Source organism: Columba livia, chromosome 17, assembly GCF_036013475.1.
Source record: "Columba livia isolate bColLiv1 breed racing homer chromosome 17, bColLiv1.pat.W.v2, whole genome shotgun sequence".
Lineage (NCBI taxonomy): Eukaryota > Metazoa > Chordata > Aves > Columbiformes > Columbidae > Columba > Columba livia.
The window spans coordinates 9,184,154-9,207,998 of NC_088618.1; the positions used below are offsets into that span (position 1 = coordinate 9,184,154).

At 43.7% G+C, this 23,845-nt stretch overlaps 1 protein-coding gene across 2 annotated transcripts in view; it reads left to right on the forward strand.

Moving 5' to 3' along the window:
• GGT5 (gamma-glutamyltransferase 5) overlaps positions 1–23,845 on the forward strand; it is a 44,002-nt gene that overhangs the window by 4,013 nt on the left and 16,144 nt on the right. The window contains exons 1-2 of one of the 2 annotated variants that reach the window (XM_065033725.1): positions 19,417–19,696; positions 20,122–20,421. In XM_065033725.1, the coding sequence (XP_064889797.1) occupies positions 20,261–20,421 (161 nt within the window). In that variant the 5' untranslated portion in view covers positions 19,417–19,696; positions 20,122–20,260. Of the gene's footprint in view, positions 1–19,416; positions 19,697–20,121; positions 20,422–23,845 lie in introns of those variants that run through there. The other variant, XM_005503883.3, reaches the window with a different exon arrangement.

Genomic DNA, 23,845 nt, shown 5'->3' on the forward strand with positions numbered 1-23,845 from the left:
TATAGAAACTCATCCTTAAGAAATATGAGACTATTGCACTTGCGTGCTACTGATGCCAGGACGCTCGGGCAGAAACAGAAGGCTTCATAGAAATGCTGCTCTAGCTTATCTCTTATGTTGCAGCTCTTTTATGAGGTCAGAGAGAGTTGTCTTTTTCTTTTAGTATGAAGTAAAAATTGCAGTAACTCTTGGTTTGACAAGACCCAGAAGCGGAGACAGTGGTGCGTTGGATTGTGTGCCTGCTTAAATGTGACATCTCCAGGGGTTGATGGAAAGCAACAGGACAGCTCTGTAGGGAAAATTGTTCGTTGAAGTCTTCCATCATATATAAGAGGGAGAGAAAAGAGACACAGGTTTTTTTCCATATCAGTTAATTTCTGTTGGGGTATATGAATTATTTTGTCCCAACAATTTCTGCAAATTTGGTACATTTTTGCCTAGCTTCTCCAAATAGAGATTGCCTGACAGCATGATATTCTTGCTTGTTGCATGACAGCATGATATCAGCAGTCCCAACTCCAGCTTGCCGCCCACAGTCTTGAGAGTACTTAAAAAATAGTCTGATTTAACAAGCAGTGTATTTTGTGCCTTTTTATGTGTACTTTGAGGTTTGCAACTTTAGCCATCCCATTTTGAAGATTTTCTTCTCGTATGAAGTGCTAGAAATTTGTTTTCAATTAAAACAGGATTTCTTGCATAATGTCATGAATCCAGGAGCTTGAAACATAAGTAATCTCAACATTTCAACACTTGGGATAAAATATGAATACTGGTGGCAGAGTATATTAACATAATGCATTATGCAGGGAGCTAAAGCAACTCTTGGATGCAGAGTTTAAGGAAGTTTGAATATGATGAGCATTTCTACTGAAACTGCTTTCTGTGTTTTGCTTTATTAATGTAGGGGTTGAGGTTTGGGCTTGTAGAAGTAAAGCAACATTTAATCTACTATTTTCCATTCTAGTTGTTGGTGATCTGTATTCTGATTTCTAATTTAGCAAGGTCAGCCTGGGGGGAAAACACTTCGTTCCATTTACGAGAAGCTTTTCCTGTTGATTTGGAAGGAAATGGCACTTCAAGCTGAGAACTATGGTTTTGTTTTGTTTGTAGCTATTTCCCCGTTTTTCTAAAGCAAGATCTTGATGCAGTAAGATAAGCATGAATTGCTCAGCATTGCCTGATAGTTGAAGCGTGCAGTTAGTGCTCTGCTTGCTACTTATGCTTTGCCAAATGGGCATTCCTGTTTCGCAGTTCACCAGGTTTCTGCAAAATGCTATTGACCACAATGTCACCTGTTCTGCTGAGAGCTGCAGTTCTCTACTCAGGGCTAGATGTGGGTGCTGTGAAGAAGGGGGTTTGCCTTTGGCTGCCCCTCCATCGTCCAACTGGGTGTGGATAGTTCACCATGTAGCTCTAAGGGGAGGAGTGGGCTCCTTGTGAAATGCTCTTCTGACCGGGGACTTTGGTACAGAGCACAAAATCAGCCTCTAAATTCTGCGTGTTTCCAGCTGTGGAGTCTGGGCCTTACAGAAAGAACCTGACTGATGTTGGTAATCGTTGTTCTCATTTCAAACAAATGTCTCTTTGTGTCCTCACGCATTTCCTGGTGTCTTCCATAACTGCATGATACTCAACAGTGTGGTGAGAAGCCTCTGTCCCTCAACAGAGGAGACAGTGACATTCCTTGCCGTGCTGTGTGGGGTACCTGCAAACATGATTGCTCTTTCGGTGTGCCTGAAAGGCTGCTGCTCTCTCTACAGGATTTGTTGTAGGTGAGTTGTTCCCAAGGATCCTACATAACTATCACCATGGCAAGATGTCCTTGGATTAATTTAGCATCCGTGTCCTTTATAACCCTAGTAATCAAAAAAACCACAGAAAAGTGAATGCAGCTCTAAGCTACTTAATAAAATGAAATATAATAAAGGATAAATAATAGCCTTAGGAAGGGAGGCAGTCCCATAATATAAATGGAATAAGCTGTAACTGTTCGCTTTTGTGGCTGATACAGTAGTTCATGTTATTTTTATCCTTCCAGTTAAAACTAGATACTGCTGTTCTTAAAGAGCAGTGAATCTATTTAATGATACCTTTAATAATCTCTTTCCTTCTGAAAGCGGTGTTTGGGAAGCAGAATGTCTCTCCCACTAATGGCTGTCTGCCAACTGGCTTTCATCTTTATCCGTTCCGATTCTGCAGTCACCCATGTGAAGCATTTGCTCTTAGAACATGCCGTTTTTAGCTCCTGGCAGTCAAGATGAGAGGAATCAATGTAAATTGCTGGGGTGAGTGACCAGGAGGTGACGGCCAAAAGCCTTGGATATTGTGTGCTTCAGCCTGAAAAGCAAGATGAAGTGTGCATGAATGGGAAACTGCATAGAGCTCGTGGAGGAGGATCAGTTACAGGACCTCAGAAAATCATATTAAAAAGAGCAAATTAAGATCCCCTGAGGTAGAAAGAAATTGTTTCTTGAGACTTGTGTACGAATCTTTTGAAAATACTGGACAGGGCTCTGGGTTTGCAGAAGCCTGTGGAAGAAGCTGAGTTGTCCTCAATACTGGGAGATCATTGTCTTCAAAACTATTTGCCTGTGGACATTTTAAGATAAGGACTAAGGAAGCTACATATTCTATGACAGAAGTTTCCTTAAGTAAAAAACTGTTATTGAGCAGCTTTAGAAAGCAGAGCCTTGAAATGGCTCCTGGAATTTCTTTGCTTACAATGATCTACACCACGGGGATTTGGGACTAGGCTCCCTGATAGCTAAAGAGAGATGCTTTATTTTGACTCTCGATTTGGTACTACCAGATGGGAGCGTTTAGGAGGCCTTTTTAAGAAGGTGTTGATTCTAGATTTTTTAAAAATTATGTGCAACAACCCTAAGAGAAATATTCTATATCACACATCTTGCAATAAAGTAATGGAAATTGGCATTACTGCCGGTCAGCTGAAAGGGTACATGGAAAGGACTATGAGCAGACTCTGTGCATCCCGAGACATCTTTCTACTAGGAGAATATAGATTCAGTTACTACAAGACTTCCAGTGAAATATCAGGAGTAAGTGTGTATTCGACCTAAGAATGAATATCTGTCATAGGTAATTGCTTCACATAAGTTTGAATGTAGTCTTTGAACTTGGACTCTGAATCCCTTTGAGTTTGTGAGATGGATGCTCTTGATTTGACTCTGTCTTGCCCCAGCTGCTCCTCTAGGAAGTTCAGCACTGCGTTTCAGAACTATTTCTGGTGTTGATTCGCCTTTCAAAGTTTTACACAAGTTTATGCTCTATTCCGTTTTCTTCATTTAACCTGACTATCTGTGGGGAAGACCACAGATTTGCATGAAGGTGTTTACAGAAATGGCCTGGACATTTGTATTCAGTCAAACACATTTTTAAAGATAGCTTGATTTGGTATGATCTTTAATTTCTTTTCAGAAGCTGACACTTTCTTGTTCCCTGCATATGGAAGATGGATGTTTTTCCTTGCAGTACAAGAGAAAATGCGCTTTGAAGCTGCTTTTCTAACGGTGGTTGTATAACGCTATTTTGAATGCGTCAGATTCCCCATTATCCGTTTTTTGCTTCTTTAATATTTTTTGTTTGTTTGTTTCAAGTGCCCAAGTCTGTAAGCAAAATTGTCACTATAAAACTTCACAGTCATATGGGACTGGTACTTGCGTAACAGTCAGATGGAATTAAGAGTTTCTGCTTTGGATGCAGAGACAAGTATTCAAGAACATTTGAAATGCTGAGAGGAGAGAAACTGTTTTGGAACAGGCTGTTCTTATCCTGAACCAAAATTTCTGGGTGTGTTTCCAGAAGTACTGAACATAACTGTGAAATGGGACCCCATTGCTTTGCTCCCGTTGGTGTTAGAACCAACCTAAAGCAAACTGCGTGCCAGGCACCCCAGATTTATGCCTGCAGTGACACAGGGCTAGCTGGAGCTGATAGATTACCAACCAATAATTTACCTTATGCACGTGAAGTCCGCAGTTGCCAGATTTCCCAGGGTGAAGTTTACTTTATACCGCAAGACCACATTTAAAATAAACCCCGCAGTTCTTCATTGAATATCAACCCACACTAAATGTAGGGAGGTCAGTGGGATCATATCAGGTGCAGAGTGGTATCTAAGGGCTCACAGCAATATCATAAAAGTGGTATATCACATTGTTCTGTTCTCCAAAATACTATAACTTTATAATCTTGCATGAATTACTGGATAGTGAATACCACAAAAGGTATCTTTTAAATCATTCAGGTTTGGAGAATAAGTAAAATGTTTGCCTGAGGGAAAACATAGACTTTTATTCCCACTTTAGTGGGAAATGAATGTGATTTGTTGGATTATCGTTAGTTAAAATAAAATATAGTTTATTGCATAAAGATGACGGGATTCAGATGGGTTGCTGTGTGCAGAGTTATTTCTGTTGTGCAATATAATTATATGGCTGTTAGCTATCAACAGCTCCTGTTCTGGGGAGCTCCTCTATATGAACTGGGCTGTCTTTCAAGGAGGACAGAGTTCTGGCTGTGTGGGCACATACCTTGTGTCTTCATGTCCTGTTCTTATATCCTTCATATTCAGAAGTTTAGGAATTGCTGAATAAGCCACAATAGAGGAAAAAATACATTGGCAACCATGGGTGTCTAAGGTGATGTTAGCTTGAAGTTATTGCAGTGCTGTTCCCCAAAGCTATGAGAGGATTGTAGACAGGACAGTCAGCTCAGTTTCACCCTGCCAAGATTTGTGCTCTCTAGCTTGCATGGAAAAGCAGCTGAACCAGATCTGCTTCCTCTGACTGCCTTACGCTTTGCACCTTATCCGAACATCTCCAAGGGCATGTCAGCTTTCCATGAACAAGGAAATCAGAGCGTTGAAGCATGTGCTTAAATTAAGTATGTAAGGAGTCTCACAGAAGGCAGTAAGCATGTGTTTAAATGCTTTGCTGGATTGCCACTAGTCATGTAGCTTTTTAGAGACTCAGTTTCCCCTTTCTGTAATGACGGGTTTCCTACTTCATAGGAGTGTAGTGAGGAGAAACATTGAACACTGGAAGATTGCCCTGGCATTCAGGTGACTGTAGAGCATAAACACCTTCAAAAGAGTTTCTCTGGACTTCTGTTTTTCTAAATAGACAATTTCCATCAACCTCTGAATCTTATTTGCATACATTATTCTGCAGCTGATTTAAACAGCAAGCCACACAGTATGCTTTGAGGAATCCAAAGTAAGGTCAGTCAATAAATTACCCCAAAATCAGTGCTATTTATGAACTTTCTCATTTTCTTAGATAAAAGGGTATGCTTGATACATTATACCTTTGATTTGTTTTCTTTTTGGAATCACTAAGGAAGAGTAAAAAGTTCACAGATACAGAAAAAAAAATTCTGTGTAAAGACAATTTTTTATTTGGCTGTCTGACTTTAAAAGTGTATTTGAATTTTGTTGCCTGGCTGGCTGTGAAACTGTGGTTTGTCTTTCTAAGACCTCTACAGAGAGGAATGCAGTGCTGTTTGGATATGTACCCTGCATTTTAATCTTTGACCTCTTAGCTGTGTTAGCTTTTTGACTGTGGAAAGGGAGCTGTGTAAGGGTTGTCTTACAGGTGGAATGAGGAAGATTCCCGCTTGGTTTTATTCTTATTTCTCCTGCTGACCAGCTCAGTAACCATAAGTAAATCACTAGTATCTTTCAGTGGATAAGTCACTTCTATCTCTGTCAGCTTCTGCTTTGCTAAGAAGGGTAGCAAGGTTTATGGGACCGTCCTGTGTACATTGGGACAAACTGGGATTCTGCTACTGTGCTGCTGCATTCTGCTACCTGAGACCGTCACCTGAGCACCAGGCACTGCTGTAGCTTCATATATTTTCGAAGAACAGAGGGCAGCATTTATTGTGCTTGTCTAGGAGAGACTTTGCTTAGTGCTCTTGTGAGTGAGAGACAGAGGTAAGAGAAAGAGGTTGATTTAAGAGGCAAATAGGGACACCCAGATGAGGAATTCTGGTGGCCCGATTCAGTCCAGGTACTTAGACAGGTTTTGGGGTTAGAATTGTCTAGAAGAATGTTAGGAGATGAAGGAAATTGTTAGCTCCTGTGGATGTGGTGTCTAAGATAACTTGCTTTGTGCAATCCTTTGTACACAGAAAGGCGTAAACAGAACAACCAACAGTCAGCTGCAGGAGTTAAAAAAATCAACACCATCAATGCCAGAAAAGCTATGGCTGGACCTAAAGCAGTATCAGCCATGTTCTGCAGACCTGCTCTGTGCAGCGCAGGGACAGGATGGTATAACGTCAAAAACATCATTGAAGCAATTCTTTAGACACCGTCTGGGGAAGATCCCTTAGCCCTCTCCTGTAGGTGTCCTCATCTCCCAGTCTATTACCTAAACTGAATATTAGCTTCTGAATGCACTGAGGCACTGATGGATCATGCAGAGGTGTTTCTCATAATACAGCCCACCTGACAGGATGGAGTTACTCATCAAAGCATTACTAGAGAACAGCAGTAGCTCTGCCACTGGAGACTATTGGGTTGATCCCACCTAAACTTTGCCAAGTTTCATGATGTTTCCCATTGCATAAGACTTGGTGCAGGCACAGAGTTATGGTGGAGAATCTAAGAAAGAAAGATCCCAGATGTACAGTGAGAGATGCTCAAAAGGAGTTTCCAAAATGGTTGGAAGGCTGTTGTTAGGCTTCCCTCAACGTTGTGTGACCTGGGGATGTGGCTGACATCCTGGCTTAGAGCCTGGTCTAGGTTTAGTCAAGATTAAGGCTCTGAGAATGGGAAATTCAAGCCAATATAGTAAGAGTGGAGTTCAAAGGGGATACCAAAGTAAAGTGAGGGCTTCTACTCTCCCCGAAGTGATCCTTTGCCTGGAGACTGGAGTGTCCCGTGGGTAAGTGCCAGCCTAGGGGCAGGTGAGGGCAAGGCCTGAGTGACTTTTAGGCTGGGACATTGGGGTCCTTCTCTACCAGAGCTTTACACCCTTCTGACTCCTTCCGATTGTAATTCCTATGCTCAGCGTGGGTGGGGCATGTGCCAGCACCAAGCCGGGCACCGCGGGGCACTGGAAGCATAACCAGAGCCAGAGGTAATACCATGCCTGCATAGTAGCCCTCAGTGCCCTGGGGGCAATTCCCCAGACAGAAGGACCAGGGCTGTCACTGCTGGAGAGGAAAAGAACATGCCATGACTGTTCTCCCATAGCACAACCAGGGTTAACACAACACAACCTTAAAACCCGCTCATTTTTCTTGGGACAGAGCTACTCTCACATGTAAACAGAGATTAAGTTCATTGCATTCTTATAAAGGCCCTTGCTATCAAATTGAGTTTAGAATTGTAGAGGTCCAGGGCAGGGTTCCAAGTTTCACTAATGAACTTTGGTTTTAAGCCTGTAGTTTTTTTTCTTTTTTTCCTAAACTCTCCTCTGTTTCCCAGAAATGTGTTCTGCTTTTCAATCTTCAGTATTCATGTCTCATATATCTAGCATGCTGAGAGACTCCAGCTCGTGTTTCTTTTACTTCCTGTCCTTGATAGTTTAACCAGGCACTCACATTGCTTCATCACCATTGCTAAACCGTAGTTTTACAATTAGTCACCTATTGCTGGCCATTTTACATTGTTCTCTGTTCTCATAGTATTTGGATTTGACATTCCTGTTACTTCTAGTAAAAGGAAGTGATTAAACACCAAGAGATACAGAAGAGGTGACTCTTAGTTTGTCATCGTATAGCATGAGTGTTGCTGTGTATTGATAGAGAGTGCAGAGCTGCTGGATTGCAGCTCTTCAGCATGTGGAAAGCTGTGGTCATATGCATTTCTCCTTGGTAGGGGTTCCTGGCAGCATCTTGAAAAGCCAGCCCCTTTCCAAGGATCTCTTTGCTTTGTCTGCATTCTGCCTAGAGCAGGGTTAAGTCAGCCCTGAAGGAAATCACAGCTTCACTAGTTATCTTTTACATACTTCAGTTTCTTTTACGTAACTTTATTTATTATTACCGAGACTTTATGGCTGATGAGAGATGCCCAATTAGAACCCCAAGAAGAACAAAACTTCTGTTTTCTTGCAAGAACAATGTTTGCAGGATGAGAATTCATGCTGCACTGTGGCAAATGCATAGGGACCTGATTGGAGCAAGGAGGAGACTGAGGGCTTGTTCTAACTTTTGGCCTTCTTAGTGAAGATGCTACTGTGAGAGTGGTTTTAAAACTGTAGACACCTGTGCTCTGCAGCAAGTAGTCACTGTTAATCCTCACTTTACTGAATCACTGAAGAACCACCAAAGGAACTGCTTGGACTCTAAAGCAAGTTTCGTCTTTAATTTCATGTGAAAGATGGCTATTATGGGTGGTAGCTCTTCACTACAGTCTGACCTAAATATTCCTCTCTGTTACATTCTCTGTTGGAAATTATTTCCAGTCCATCCTGTGTTTTCAGTGAGACGGATACGTTATCACTGCTTCTGTTGTGATTGTCAGTTCAGCAGTTAACACCTTTAATCTCAATTGACTTCAAGTGTCAACATAAATATAACTGGGATAGGAATTTGCTTTTGGGTTTCTAGTGGGTCATGGGAAATGAAGTTTATCAGTTGTAAGCTGTGATTTGGGGTGGTTCTGTGTTTATGTTGAACTCTTCCGTTACGGCATATTTGCATTTATCAGGAGATCCCATTTAACTGGCCAACACATCATGAGTCATGAGCTAAAAATTGGCTGTAGGTGCAGTGTTATGGTTGAACAGATAAGGCCTGTGTTTTTGGATAAGAGTAAGCAGTTAGTCAAATCTCCCATTTTCTTTCTTTATTATAAATCCCTTTTTAGTTCATATTCCACGACTCCTGCCGTGCTGTGACTGTACTTCAACTTGTTTTTCAGAAAAGCCCCTAAAAGTTGGCTCAGTTGCCTAACGGGTCCTTCATAGGACAAGCAGCTCTTTCAGTCTCAGCAGGTTTCTTTCTCTCTGATCATTTATTTAGACCAACATTCCAGGTCCTTGCATGGGCTCCTCCCTGGGACTTCAGGGATCAAGATGCAGCAGACAGGAGGGTGTTAAAGGTGAGATGATTAGCACTGGGTTTCAGTAGAATATTAGTGCTGCCTACTTTGAAACTGGCTCTTTCCCAGCGACCTTATTTCTCTGGGCTCACAGGAGGTGAAGCAGTAGGTGACGGGTGAAGAGACAGTGTTTCTTTCAGATCAAAAACTGCTACTTTGGCAAGTTTGTTTCTTCCGAAGTGGAGCCTCACCACTGTTATTCTGCTGCTGGAGTGACAGCAGTCTGGGGGGCTCAGGGTGAAGACCCTGAAGGGGCGCAGCGCAGTGAAGATATGGACTGCTTCTCTGTAAGTTCAGCCATACCCAGAGCGTCCACAGGCACTGGAACGTGACCGTTGGTGCTGGCCAACTTGCCAGCACATTCCTAATAGTGAGTTTGGCTATTCCAGCCAAGAATTTCCTCAAACAGCTCCTGGGTGTGGGTTGGCAATTGCGGAAGTCAAGGAACTGTTCTCCAAAGGCAGATTGCTGCAGCCATCCCGCTTTAGGACTAACCAGTTTACTAGCCTGGACACAACTGCTCTGTACCAGCTGACCTCCATGTGCCCAGTTAATGTTCCAGTACAAATGTTGTCACAGAGCCCAGAATGAACCCAGTCTCAGCTTGTGTTCAATCAGGGCTTGATGCTGATGGACTCAAAGTCATTTGGTCTTTTGACTGGGTCAGCCCCACTCTTTCCACATCTCCAGGTCTTCTAATAGGACCTAGAGGAATCACAGGATTGCCTTTGAGGCTTGAAAAAGGAGGCATTTGAAATCAAGTTTTGCAGATATTAATGCAGTAGTTAATTGTTAGGGATAGTTCACTGTTGTGTAATACTTAATCGGCTTTATTGTGGTACTACGGTTTTGGAATTGTAACAGCATTAAAAAGCAGATAAAAAAACAGGCTGTTTCCTTAATTTTCAAATAAACAATAGGTTTGTGTGTATCCAGTGTTTTGCTCTGAAAACCTTTAGCATCCAGTAAATCAGAAGCTGGGTGAAATTAGAGAAGTTAATGAAACTAAATTATCAAGAGCAACCAGATCCTGAGCCACAAGCATGGTCTTTGTAAGTTTCTGAGTTTCAAGTATTTGGAGGCTGGAAGGGCATTTATGGGAAAAATTGCTACACATTTATTGTTGTACTCTTCTTGCTATAGTCTTCCCTGGGCATCCACTACTGGTGCTGTGAGAAGCAGGACACTGAGCTATCTTTAAGCCATCTATCTCTTTTTGTGTTCTTATGTAAATACAATCAATATCTAAGCCTATTGCATAGAAATGGTGGAAACTGAATGGAAGCAAATGAGACAAATATTCTTCAAATGAAACCAGGGCAGGGCTGCACTATATGTCTTTACATTGGAATGCTGCACTATTTCAGTTTTTTAAAAAAAAATGTTTTTCTCTTTCTAAGCAGTGTCTGCACGACAGAGAAGTTTCCCGAATATAAGCACTTTTGCTTTTACTGAGTTTATATTTTCAAAATGGCTGTTTGTTTGGCCTTGAATAAACAAGCCTCGAAAACATTGTTTTGAGCAATCTTGGCCACTGATGTGTGTGTGATGTATGTGTTTGTGCGTGTGTCCAACCTGTTCAGACTGAATTTCAGACTGACTGAATTTCAGTGTCAGGCAAGGAAATATAAAACGTGTACAGTCTGGAGGGTGTCTGGCTTGGCAGACTTCTGGAGTGCAGCACAGATCGGCCCTTGACTCTGCAGCAAGTCTCAGCTCTGCTCCTCTTGAGGAGGAAGCAGAAGAGGGAAAGTCCAACTTGGTTTCAGGACAGATAAGTGGCACCTTTTAAGCACTTGACATGAAAACAGAGGCTGACATCCAAAAGCGAGCATCACTTGTCTCTTCTCAGTCACCCCAGGTTGTGGGATGTGGAAAGAGGCAAAGGAAGTAAAGTGCTGATTGCCTTTCTGTAGGAGCAAAGGGCCTGCTGAAGGTCGAGTCCAGAAGAAGTGTTTCTTTTGGACTTGGGGTACCGCTACCTGGGTTTGAAGGACAAAGGTTGCTCATCCAGGAGGTGACAGATGCTGGGCAGAGCTGCTGAAAGAAATGTCTCTGCGGGAGAGGCATGGCCAGGCTCTCCCATGGCACGGGGGAGTTACCGGGGAGTGGTTGGACTTTTAACAATGAGGCACTGCCTATGCTTTTGGGCAACTGAGAGGATATCTGTAACCCATTGTGGATTCCATGTGGTTTGGGAACTGAATGCTTTATGGCTGTGCAGCTCTCAAGAGGCTGCACCAGGGATTGCCAGCTGGGAAGGATGTGTGTACGTGATGCGGATGTCAGGAGAGAAAGCGGCACAGAGGAGGGTGGGTGCTGCCTCGGTGGTGGGAGCACGTGCAGTCACCTGACGGGAGAGTTGTGGATCTCACTCCTCAGGAATTCATCCTGGGGCCTGAAGTGACAGAAAGGTTGGTCACTAGTGGTGTACAGCATCCAAGACACTGCCTGAACTAAGTGCTAATAGTGGAAGTATTGCGAAAGCTGCTGGTGCAGACAGGGAAGGAGAAAAGGAACAGAAAGGAAGCCAAGATGCAATTAGTGCTGTGGCTGTAGCACCTGGAGTTGGGGTTTGGCTTCTTGATTTCTGGAGAGGAGGATGTGGGAGGCTGAAGGATCAAGTCCATTTCCTTTGTGTTTCAGCACCATTCTGGCTGCTAGCATGAAAGTCTGAGGATCCTCTTCTGTGCTCCAAAAGCTTTCACATTAATTTAATTTTCATTAAAATAGTACACCCTGGCCAGTCGCTGCTGGAAGTCCTTTAATCTGTAGCAGACAAACCCCAGATGTTTCTGTGAGCATTATTTATTTTATGTCCTTTCTACAGTGACCCTGGTGTGCCCTGTAGAAACTGGTCTGTTTCTTTTTGTTAAATGCTGCTGCTTCCATCTGCCCTTTGATATGGAGGCCAGTACCTCTGCTTTTTATTAAAAAAAAAAAAAAAACACGCAAAAAAACCCCAAAAAACAAACAAACAAGAAACTAAAACAAACAAACATCTCAATATTTTCTTGAGCCTACTCTTTTTCTCATGCCACTACCTTTCTTTCAATGACCTCAGTGGACGGCTCTGTGGAAGCTTAGGGTTTGAATGCAGAGAAGGCTTGTGGTGGATAAAGCAGAAGTAAATTAAAGTCAAGAGATGAGATTAAATGTACTGTGCTGGTACTGCCACATAATTTGGAAAGGGACTATGTCATTGCTGGGAACTTTGATTTCTTCACCCAGCAGGAGCCTTGCTCAGGATGCTGTTTTTCAAAGTTTGCTGTTGCACGTCCCAAGAGCTCTCAAGATTTGCAAGAGGTGGCAGACACCGAGCAGTATCATTTTATTGCTCTAAATATTCCTATTTTCCATTTCTCTGCTTTTTCCATTTGCAGTTCTTGTAGTTAACAGGTGTATACGTTTCTGCTGTCTCTGAAAGAATGCTCAACACATATGTATCACCTCAGTTCCAACACTGTCTTGGTAATCCTGTAGTGCTATGCACAGCATCCCCTACAGCTCTGACCAGGCTACGTGCTGGCCTGAGTAGCCAGTCCAGATTCTGGATATTGAAAAAGGAGGGGGGAAAAAAAATACATGCTTATGAAAATTGTAACTATCTAGAATTTATTGCTGACAATAACTTACTTGATTTTCCCAATATGATAAGCTGAAAATAACCTAACCCGCTATCTTGCAAAGAAATGACTTAACATTAAATACACCATGTAGATAAGGGGGAATGATATGCATGAAATTCTGAAAACAGCTTATTCTCCATTGAAATAAAAATAAGTAGCATTCATCCAGCTCAGCTCAGATATTCTTACACTACATATTTAATATCAATAAATATTAATATTCCAATTCTGAATGCAGGAAAGCGGGATTTTTTTGCATTCCAATTGCTCTTTCTCATGAATGAGTAACAGTTGAATTTTTGCAATTTCTGCCCCACGTTCCAGCTGAGTAAATTCTGGGACTGTAATATCAGCGTGTCCCCAGTGGAAAGGGTGTAAAATTTTGAAGAAAGAAAGGAGCCATTTACAGTGATCACTGTGTGGGAAAGTGGTTAAGGATAAATAATGCAACAGTTCCAAAGGGAATTGTGCAAGAGCCTGGAAGCACTGTTTCTTGAAAGGATTTGAACACTGGGGAATTTCCAAAGTAAAACAGCAGTGGAAGATGAACAGAGAAAAAGAAAAGGACAGAAAACAAACTCCAAAAGACCGAATTTCTTCCCTTGTACATGCTGCTCCTCCGCTTGGTGGTGAAGAAAACAAACACTTTTATATTCTGGCACAAGGGTTGTTTCACACAAGCTCCTGGGGCCATTCAGAAGGAAGGGCAGTCATTATGAAGCAATGCTGTTAGCCCTGAAACCGAGACAGAACTAGGAGCCGCATCTGTAGTCGTGCAATCAGCAATAACCCTCTTTTTTTTGCACCAGGGCATGGCAAGGGCTGTTTGTGGAGCTGGTGACCATGAGCCAGCACTGGGCCCTTGTGGCCAGGAAGGCCAATGGCATCCTGGGGTGGGTTAGAAGGGGGTGGTCAGTAGGTCAGAGAGGTTCTCCTGCCCCTCTACTCTGCCCTGGTGAGACCACATCTGGAATATTGTGTCCAGTTCTGGGCCCCTCAGTTCCAGCAGGACAGGGAACTGCTGGAGAAAGTCCAGCGCAGGGCAACAAAGATGCTGAAGGGAGTGGAGCATCGCCTGTGTGAGGAAAGGCTGAGGGAGCTGGGGCTCTGGAGCTGGACAAGAGGAGACTGAGGGGTGACCTCATTAGTGTTTACAGATATATAAAGGGTGAGTGTCAGGAGGATGGAGCCAGGCTCTTCTCGGTGACAACCAATGATAGGACAAGGGGTAATGGGTTCAAACTGGAACACAAAAGGTTCCATTTAAATTTGAGAAGAAACAACTTCTCAGTGAGGGTGCCAGAGCCTGGCCCAGGCTGCCCAGGGAGGTTGTGGAGTCTCCTACTCTGCAGACATTCCAACCCGCCTGGACACCTTCCTGTGTAACCTCATCTGGGTGTTCCTGCTCCATGGGGGGATTGGACTGGATGAGCTTTCGAGGTCCCTTCCAATCCCTGACATTCTGTGATTCTGTGGTTTTTTTCTCCTTCTGTCAGCCTCTCCATTCCTTTGCTTGTGAAGTATATGAGGATTGTAAGGGCAGTTAAGAACCCCCTTTACCCCTCTTCCCTTGCAGAGAAACTCAGCTTGCACTGTGTTTAATTATGTGCTGGTTCTCATGAGATCCTATTGACTGGCAGTGCTCACACATCTGGCTTGTATTTCCAGGACTTCTCATTCCCAAAGAGCTGGAAGTGCAGCAGAGAGAGCAACGGTGCCGAGTGCTTAGGCTGGGACTCATGAGCAGGGACTCTATGGCAAGTGCAAGTGTCTCCAGCAGCTTATGGCTTCCCAGGGACGTGTTCTGCTCCCTTTCTACACCAGTTGCACATCTTGTCCCTCTCTCCCGCTTTCAGCATCAGCTCTGATGCTGGTGGATGTCGCTGGATTCCAATGAGATGGTAGGAAATGGCAGAGCTCCAGTGGGGATGCTGTGTGTATGCTCTCATTCCTCAGCAAGAGCTGCAGGGGTAGGCAGAGAAGGGGCCCACAGTCTCCAGAGCAAAGTGGGATCTGTTTGGCTCTGTTTGATGTCTGACTGAGCATTCCTGCTTATTTGGGAGAGGAGATGAAATCCAGATGCTAGTCCTGGTCTTTATTCCTGACTTAAAGATTTCACTGTGATTAAGCACTTTGGACAGGCTCGCTGTGTGCAGCGAGCTGTGTGTCATTTACCTGGGAATCCCAGAAAAGCCTGGTCTCATTTTCTTTTCAGTTTTAATTTAGGGGATTTTTAAGAAATATTTCCCCTCCTTGCTTCTCTTTCTGAGGGGATGAGGTCGTTTTCAGATGGTCTCTTAGCACAAAAGTCCCTATTGTTTCTATATACACTTAACCAACATCAAGAACTTTAAAAAAAAAAAAAGGGGTTGTACCATCTACACAAACAGCCTAATGCAGACGTAGTATCACAGTTGCTTGGGGCTCAGTACGTGCAGGCTGTGGAGCGTTTGTCCTCTGTCCCCTGCATGCTGTTAGCATGTATCAGCTGGGTGAAGCAGGAGCACAGGGACCAGGAATGTGTGGGGATGGCAGGGGGTGGGATGTGGGGGGACATTTGGTTGGGAAGGGTCCCTGCTTTGTGGAGGTGGAGCTAGGAACCAGGGTGACAGGGACAGGAGAAGCAGGTAGCGGGCCTGCGAGAGGACACACAGGCAAGCTTGTGGGTTTTGCCAGCTTTTGAACAGTCATTTACGTGTAACCCTCTTCACCAAAAAGAACAGCTCAGCCCAGCTCCAAGCCCAGGTCTTTCAACCTTCCCTGGCATGGGTGTGTTGAAACCAGAGGAGTTTCCAAAGAGGTGAAAGAGGACAGCTCAAAGCTGACCAAGGATTCACCAGTGCCCAGGCACGGAGGTCCCTCTGTATTTCCCCTTTGTGTTTGTTGCATGTTCTCTCACCAGGAATTTGACCTTTAATGGGCTCTTTTTTGTTCATCTCGTCCTTGAGCTCCCAGGGCTCAGCTCCCACAGTAGATCACAGTATTCCAGGTGATGCCTGAAAAAGAATAAGAGCTTCCCTTGATCTGCTAACACACTCCTGAAGGAGTCCAGTATCTGCCGGCCAGGTTTGCTGCATGAGCACATTGCAGAGCAGGGTCGGTCTGGCTCCTGCTGCAAGCCCAGGCCCTTCACAAGAGAGCATGATCTAATTCTGCCCAACTGCAGAGCATTGCCTTGCTCTTTGCCAAACTTCATGAGGTTTCTGTTCAAGTTCTTTGTGGTGCCTGTGGATGATGCTCTGCTGCTCATCCTGTCAGCATATGATGGCAGTTGTGTAGGTTGTTACATATAGGTACATGTGCGTTTAACTATATGTTATATTTAGTACTTTCAGTGAGTTTAGTACTTTCATGTGAGTTAAACCCCTGCACAGATATCCCTTGGAGTCACTACCATAAGACTTTGGCCTAATTTGGTCAATACAGAGTTCAGAGAGAGTTTACTCGTGGTTTCTTTGGATGCACACAAAGCTCTCTTGTTTTCTAGTGTCAATACTTTCAGCTGCTATAGTAATTGTACTAATGAGGTTTAGTCTTCAAGAAAGCTGCTGGATTTGCTCCAGAAGAGCACTCAAGAGTTAAAAACGGAATCAGAAGGTTTCACTGTTAATCTAATCTTAACCATAGCTGCACTGTTATAGAAAGAATAGAATGCTGATGCTCTGCAGTAAACTGTGCCTGGATATACTCATCAAATAAAGTTAATGGAGAAAAGTTTCCCTTGAGCAGTGGTCTGTGCCATGTATCCTTCTAAGTAGAGACATGCAAATAATTGACTTTCAATATGTTGTTGGAACTGCAGAATAGATGATGTTCGGGTTTGGGTTTGACAGATCATTTATTTCAGGCATTGCTTTGTAACAAGCAGGAAAGGAAGCAGGAGGCAGGAGCTCTGCCTTTAACACAGGAAAATTCAACAAAGTTAGGGGAGTCCCTGAGATTCTGCTGGGTCCTTTTTTTATTTCAGTGGTGTGAGAAATGGTGCGTGTCCTGTGACTGTCCTGTCAAGTGCTTTCCCTTTGTTCATACTTGCAGCACACAAAGAGAGATCCCTCGCAGTGGAAAGCTGCAAGGAAAGCTGAGGAAAATAGTGCTGGAGTAGCATTGGACTGTTGGTACGTGTCCTCTGCAAGATGTAGGTTTGTCCCTCCCAGTCACCATCACCGCCCTGCTGCTGCAGTCCTGACACACGGACGGCTTGTGATCACCCTCTAACCCTTTCAGGGCTTGTAGGACAAATCTGTTTAACCATTACCGCTGTAGCCAGAAGTGTGTTTTCTTGAGGTTAATAGGAAAAACAAAAAGCCTTGTTTTAGAAGGTACTTGAATGTTAATCTCGGTGGAACATTAAGTCCATGAGTAATTTTGGAGTATGTTTTCCCTTTTCAGATTTCAATAACAAAATAAGCCAGTTTGGTTTTCCTGAATGAGAGGAGTTTATGGACTTAACTTTCATTATGAATTCTCCGAAATAACAGAGGAAACGGAGACATGAATGAGAAGTTCTTCAGTACTAGAATTTCTGATTTTTGAGTGTCTGTTTTTCAAGATCTCTGAAAACTATACAAGCTTGATTTTTGTGGGAGCAAACCCATGGCCCTCAATAAAGAAAACTTGTTTGTGTGCAGTGGAAATCAATGTGCAAAAGTTAGCTTTTATCAGTTTCTAAGAAATTGTACTGGGACAAATGGATCCTGAGCATCAACATTTGTGGAACTCACAGCTGTGCCTGTTAGAAGATTTGAACAATAAATTCCCAGCACGTTGCCTATATTTTTGTAATTTGGTTATCATATAGAGACAGCTGATATTCCTGGATTGTATATAAACATGACTGGAGGAGGAAACAAGTGGTGTGTGAAGTGCATCCAGCTTGGCTTTGCTTGCACGCTCTTGGAAACTTTCCTAGACTCTTGTCCAATGGTTTTAAAGTAGACTTGGGAAAGTAAAATGCACTTATTTATTACAATAAGAGCTTGCTGACTGTAGACAATGCTATGCAAGCAAACACCAGCAGAAAGAGGCATCTTCTTGAGTATGTTGTAACGTAATTTAAACAGTATAAAGAGAAAAGCAAAGGATGATGTTTAGGACACTAGCATCAGAATGCCTCAGGAGTTTGGTGTGTGTTTAGGGTTCTTTTAGTTTATATTTTTTAAAAATGAGATGAAGAGTGATAGATTGAGGGTCAATATCTCAGTCATCTCTTCTTTGCTGAATAGAAATGTCTGGCTTTCTGTCCGTTCGTGTTCTTTCCATCGATGGAAAGCAACACTGGAGAAAAGGAGACACGGAGAAAACACAGTAGTTGAAATGCTGTTCATGCCACAAACCTTCTGCTGTAGATAAGGCAGCAACCTTCCTAGTTCTCTTTAGTTTGGCCACAGACTGTCATGGATCCTGCTGCAGCCTAGAGATCTCAGTCTTCTCAGCAGATGACGCCTTGATTTGCATCTCCAACTTTATTCTGCTGAACAACAAACGTGTGTCCAGCATGTGTAGATGCTGGTGGTCTTTGGGATTGTCTCTTCACCTCCAGGATCCTGAGGCTGGTTATGAGGGCTGGATTTCAACCAGCAAACAGCTTTCTTTCCTCAGATATATCATCTGAAACCAGCTTCCCTCTCAGAGAAGCAGACACTACAGATGGTTGCTTGATGTGTTGAGAAATTGTGGAGCTTGAGGTAAAATTACATTGGCTTAGTGCCCTACACTGCTGCCAGAGCGAGCAGAGGTGCACACTGTCCCCAGGAAGGCTGAGGGAGAAGCTCCTGGTGGCTCTAGAGCCTGCTCGGGTCCCTTTGGTCACTGTATGATGGGATTAGACTAACTGCAACGTGTGCTCTCGCCCTGAGCTCACACCAATGGCTGAGACCCCTCAGCATGTCTGCAAGAACCCACCTACAAGAGGAATCTCTTCCCAACTCCTTCACTTACTAGTTATGCTCTGCTCTTAAAATCTGAGGACTTCTATCCATTGATGATTTCTTACCCTCCACAGAGTAGCTGTGGTGTTCATGTCAACCTTATCAATGCCTGTACTTCAGATGTTAAATAATTTTCAAATTTGGGCTTCCAGCCCTGCTATGAATTTACAGGGAAGAGTTTTTCCCCAAAATGATGACTCTTTAAGTGTTATAGGATAATTTGTAAAAAATTAAACAAGAAGGTCATGTAGGGATTGGGAAATTTTACAAAATCAGCAATGTTTTGCAACGGGGTGAAATGAAGGGTCACATTAGAGCTGTGGAGGCTTGTTACACGTGCCAAGTATATTCACCAAGTCAGACAGAAATGTGGAGACCAATAAATTATTCCTCAGGGACCCTGGTTTTATCTTGGACAAAACTATATATTTTTCTTGGACTATTCTCGCTTCCCCAAGATAACCTTACGGGAAGATGCAACTACAAAAAAGACAGTCTATTCTATCAGATTAATTTCTTGAGAAATAATACATGAAATAGTATTACTTAGCTATGAAATAAAGTTTAGCGGGTGCAAGTTCAAAGCCCATACTGAAATACAAGTGTAAATCTGCCTGGATGAATCCCCCTTTTCCTAACTCTAGCTGGAAAATGATCACAGATATAACACCTTTTAGAAAGACAGCAGGCAGACGTGGAGCTGTATCTTTAACTTTTTAAGTGCAAGGAGAACTATGTAATTAAGAGGCTCTTGAAGAGCTGGCTGGGGCCAGCTGTGCTGCGTAGCGCTTGATGCTGCTGACACCGACCGCCGCTCTGTCAGGCATCGGGTCTGGTCTAACTGAGCTGGTCTGGTCTAACTGAGCTTCCTGGGTGCTGTGCTTGCTGACTGGGCAGGCTGGACCCCAGGGCTTTTGGCTGTACTGTTTGGCAGAAGGGCAGAGGTGTGCTGTTTTATTCAAGCTATTCTGTTATGCTCTTTTGCAGAAGATGTCTGTTGTGGACACTGGCAAGATTCAATGATGGAAGAAGTCAATAAGCAAGATTACAATAAACTATAAGTTAAAGTAAGAGTAAATATGAAGGCTCCAGCTTTGTAATTTGTATTTAGCTTTTACTTCTCTGAGTAGTCTTATGGAAAGAAAATACCCCAAGTTTGCGATGTAGCATTGATGTTGCAATTTTCTCAGTGATTCACCATGTAGGCTGCCTTTGTTTGGTAATTTGCTCTGTGTGGTAAGAATGTGAAGACAGGGAGGCTGTGTGAAGCCAATAAGCAGTGTAGAGATTTCACTTTGAAATGCTCCAGCAGTGAATGCGTTAAATGTTTTCACCAGGGACTTAAAAAAAAAGGCACATGGTGGATATGCCAGAAGAAGTTTACTTTCTAAAAGAGAGTGAAAAGCCTCTCACACCTAAGAGAGCAGGAAAGGGAGAGTGCACCGTTTCCTTTTTAGCAGCTTTTAGTCTTAAAAAATAATGTAATTCTCAGTTGCAGGGGGCAGAGCCCAAATCAGTGAGACCTCCCGCGCAAAACTGCCAGAATCCTCTACTTCCACCCTGAGCAAAGCAGTCGCCTTCACAGAAGGAGTAAAACCCTCCCATCTGCCTCCGGCGGTGTAGGAATAGACATGTCTACGGGGAAGATCTGTTGCCTGGTGCTGCTGACCCTCGGGGTGCTGGCCGTGGTTGTTGTGCTCGTGGTCATCCTGACTCAACCCAAGTGCGGTCCTCAGCGCTACCTGCACGGTGCCGTGGCTGCTGACACCGAGACCTGCTCTGTCATCGGCCGGTATGTGCATGGACCTCTCGGGTTTTTGGGTCACATGATGTGTTTGTCGTGGACTTGGAGTGACAGGCAGGTACACATACTAACTACGGGGGCACACTGGGTTTCTGCCCTGTTCCCGCTTCTGGGGCTGAGCAGCAGTGCTGCTCTCTGGGTGCTCTCCATCGGCGTGGAGCCACTCAGAGCGCAGATGGGGCCCTGCTCTGCGGTTGGTGATTATTTTCATTATCCACTGTAAAAAAATTTGCAGCTCTGCAAATCCATGGCCTTTTGGAAGGTCCAAATATTTATAATATACAACTGTAAGGTAATTTTTAAGTGGGAAAGCAGGAAATTTACTGCTTACTTCATGGTGGTAAGTCTGTCAGTTAAGTGGCTTAGAAATAAATTAAGGAAGAAGTGAGAGTAGGTAGGAGAGAGCTGCGGCTGTACTTCAGCAGAGGGGCAGTGGGGACTGGGCATCCCAGCCTTTGGGGTGTGTGTTTCTGGATGCAAGCCTGCAGCAGGTGTGTCTGCTATCGAGAGAGACACTGTATTGTAAAGCAAAGAGCAGATTTAATTGAAATTCAAAATACAAAAGACATATTTACATCATTTGGTAGGAAAGATGTAGGTTTACAAATTCTCTAGCTGCCCAGGTTGTAAAAACTTCTCTCTCAAACATTTTGACTCTTATGTTATTATTTTACTGTTACTGTTACTTCAATGCTTATACACTTGTATACATGGAAGTAGAAGGATGGAACTTTACAAGCTAAGTGTGATGCTGGATGCTCCAGCAGTGGGTGCTGGAGCTGTGTGGTGTGTCTTGTGGCTGGAGGAGTGAGATACACCGTGCTTGCCATGTCATACCTGTGATTCTTGCAATGACATGCTGACACAGCAGTTGTGAGCAGCTGGAGAAAATGTACTGTGGCTGCACATATGTCAAGGAATGAGATGGAGTTTTTTTTACACTAAGCCACAGGTTAGTTCTTCAGGGTAGGAAAAGTATATTTTAAATCATTATTAATGGAAATAGAGGAAAATACATTACTGGATTACTTAAAAATCTGCTGGGAAAACCAAAGTACTTATTTTGCAGCTATTACAATTTTTAACTTGAAGTAGTGTAGAATCAGTTGGTAGGCATTGAAGTGAGAGCCACAGAAATCTGTGATCAGGTTGACAACTGAGAAGCTTTGGCCACTGCCACTGGGCTGTCATCTGTTCCCTTCCCTTCTCTCCACAAGAAGCTCCACCTGCTTCCATTGCTGGACCTGCGCCTCCAGCACACTTGCTGTCAAGGTCTGTGTTGTCCCGCCAGTGACAGACCACCTTAGATTTCCTACAGATGGTTTGCCAATGATCTGCCCTTGGTCCAGCTTCCCATCACACCTTTTTCAATCCTTTTCCCCAACCTGGGACATCTGCACATCATGGCCAGCTGCTCCAAAGGTATCAGCTTTCTCCCGCAGCGCTGCCAAGCCCCCTGGATCTCCCCAGATGAAACTATTTTCCTCCTTCACCTTCGCTCTACACCACTCACGCTCTGCCTGGTGGTTAGCCCTGCTCCTCTGCTGCTGCATGCTGTCTGCTGCTTTTCCAGGTATCCTTCGTCTCCAGCCAGTCTTGGAAACATTTGTGCTCGTTTCCTGCTGTCCTTATACTTGAAATGAACCAACCTCCTAGGTTGTTCTCCCAGCTTGAGCTATCTGCTCATCTTCTTGCAATAGATCATAATAAAACTGTTTATAAAAAAGTTCATCTGCAACAGAGCTTGTGATCAGAAGATTTGTAAGCTTTGTACAGCATTTGCCCTTGTCTTTGTCATTGTTCTAGTTCTCTCTTTGTCCCCACTGGCCCACAGTGTTAGCTTGTAAGGAAGGAAGGTTTTTCTCTGGGTGAAGCTTACTGAATGTTGTGTACTGTATGTGGTCTTGTTCATTTTCTCCCAGGCATTTCTGTACTGTTTTATCTTATGTCACAGTGTAGCTCTTAGCTATTAACATGTGATAATCACCACTAAATTAATTCTTGGCTAAATTAGAGTGAGGCAGACTACATCTCTGGCTTTGCATGTGCACACTGCAGAGCCTTATAACAAATCTAGAGGAGTTTATGACAAGATTAGGTGAAGCAACAAGTTTCCTCAGTCTAACTTCATAGTAATTGCTGAATGCTTTTAGCAGAAACATACAAAAAAGGGAAAGAGCGATCTCCAGCACCATGAAAAAACAATAGCCTTGGTGGCTTGGGTATGGCAAAGCTACAATCAAATCAAAACCACATGTTGTAACTGAACCTGTCAGCCTGCCCACCCCACTGGTGAGAGCAGGAGTCATTGCAACGCAGCCAGTCCTGAAAGGCACAGCACGGACAGATTCAACAGTGCCGGTTTGTCCCTGCTCTGCCCCACTGACCCTGCAGACCTTTTCTCTGCTGGGACCCTGGGCTGTCCCCCCAGCCACCCCTTCATCCTGCAGATGCCCCCAAGCTCCTGGGAACCCATGTGGGAGATGCTTGGAGAACCCCAGGGAAGGATGGACATGAAACCAAGTGCAGTGCTCTGGTGCCTAAAGTCTTGGAAGTGAAAAGCAGCACCCAATTTCTGACCTACTTATCAATTTTATTCTTTATTTAAAAAATCTTGTTTACTTAAAAACAAACAAAACCACAAGAAACTCAAACCATATGCTCTGTGAGTTGTCATTAACAGTAATGAAATTCCTAGGGCATTACATGATACTGTGTTGGTTTAAGATGCTGCTGTTTAAGACAGAGTTTTGTGTACTCCTGATAGAGCTTTTAATTGAACTTGTTGAGCCTGACTGACCTGAACCTTTTCCCCAAAAGCAATCTTGTCTTTTAAGAAGTGGCATGGTGGGTTGGGGCAAATATCTCAGGACCCTTGTGTTTTGCATCTCTGGTAGCTCAGCTGTGAAGGAAGGACCAGTGAAGGAACCATGTAGCTCTGTAATTTGTTAGTACAGAGTCCTAGCCCCTGTTTGCTGTTCTTTTTCTTCAGTTGTACTCAGCTGTCATCTTCAGGCTTGGGTTTTCCAGCTCCGGAGATGGTGTTTGTATATTCTGGGGCTGTGTAAGGTTGGACTTTCTGAAACCTTTATGCAACTCTTTGGCTCCCCGCAGCATGTCATCATCCTTGCTGGCAGGTCCTGTGCTAGACTTGCTGTTAGACATCAGTGCCCAGCGCTTGGTGGGCAACGAGGTGGGGTCTTTTGCTGCGAATGGTTTTACTGCTGGAGACAGGGGACTGACAGCAATATTGTGCAGCTGTCTGGACCGGACAGGGGCCATGTGCTGGAAGAAAACTTCTCCCTGGATGAAGTGAAACACTTTGATGAAGAAGGGTGGGAGGCTAAAAGGAGAGTTAGAGCAGTTTTAAGCCAAGGATGTGGATTTGGTACCAAAGGCCACCTCAGTAATT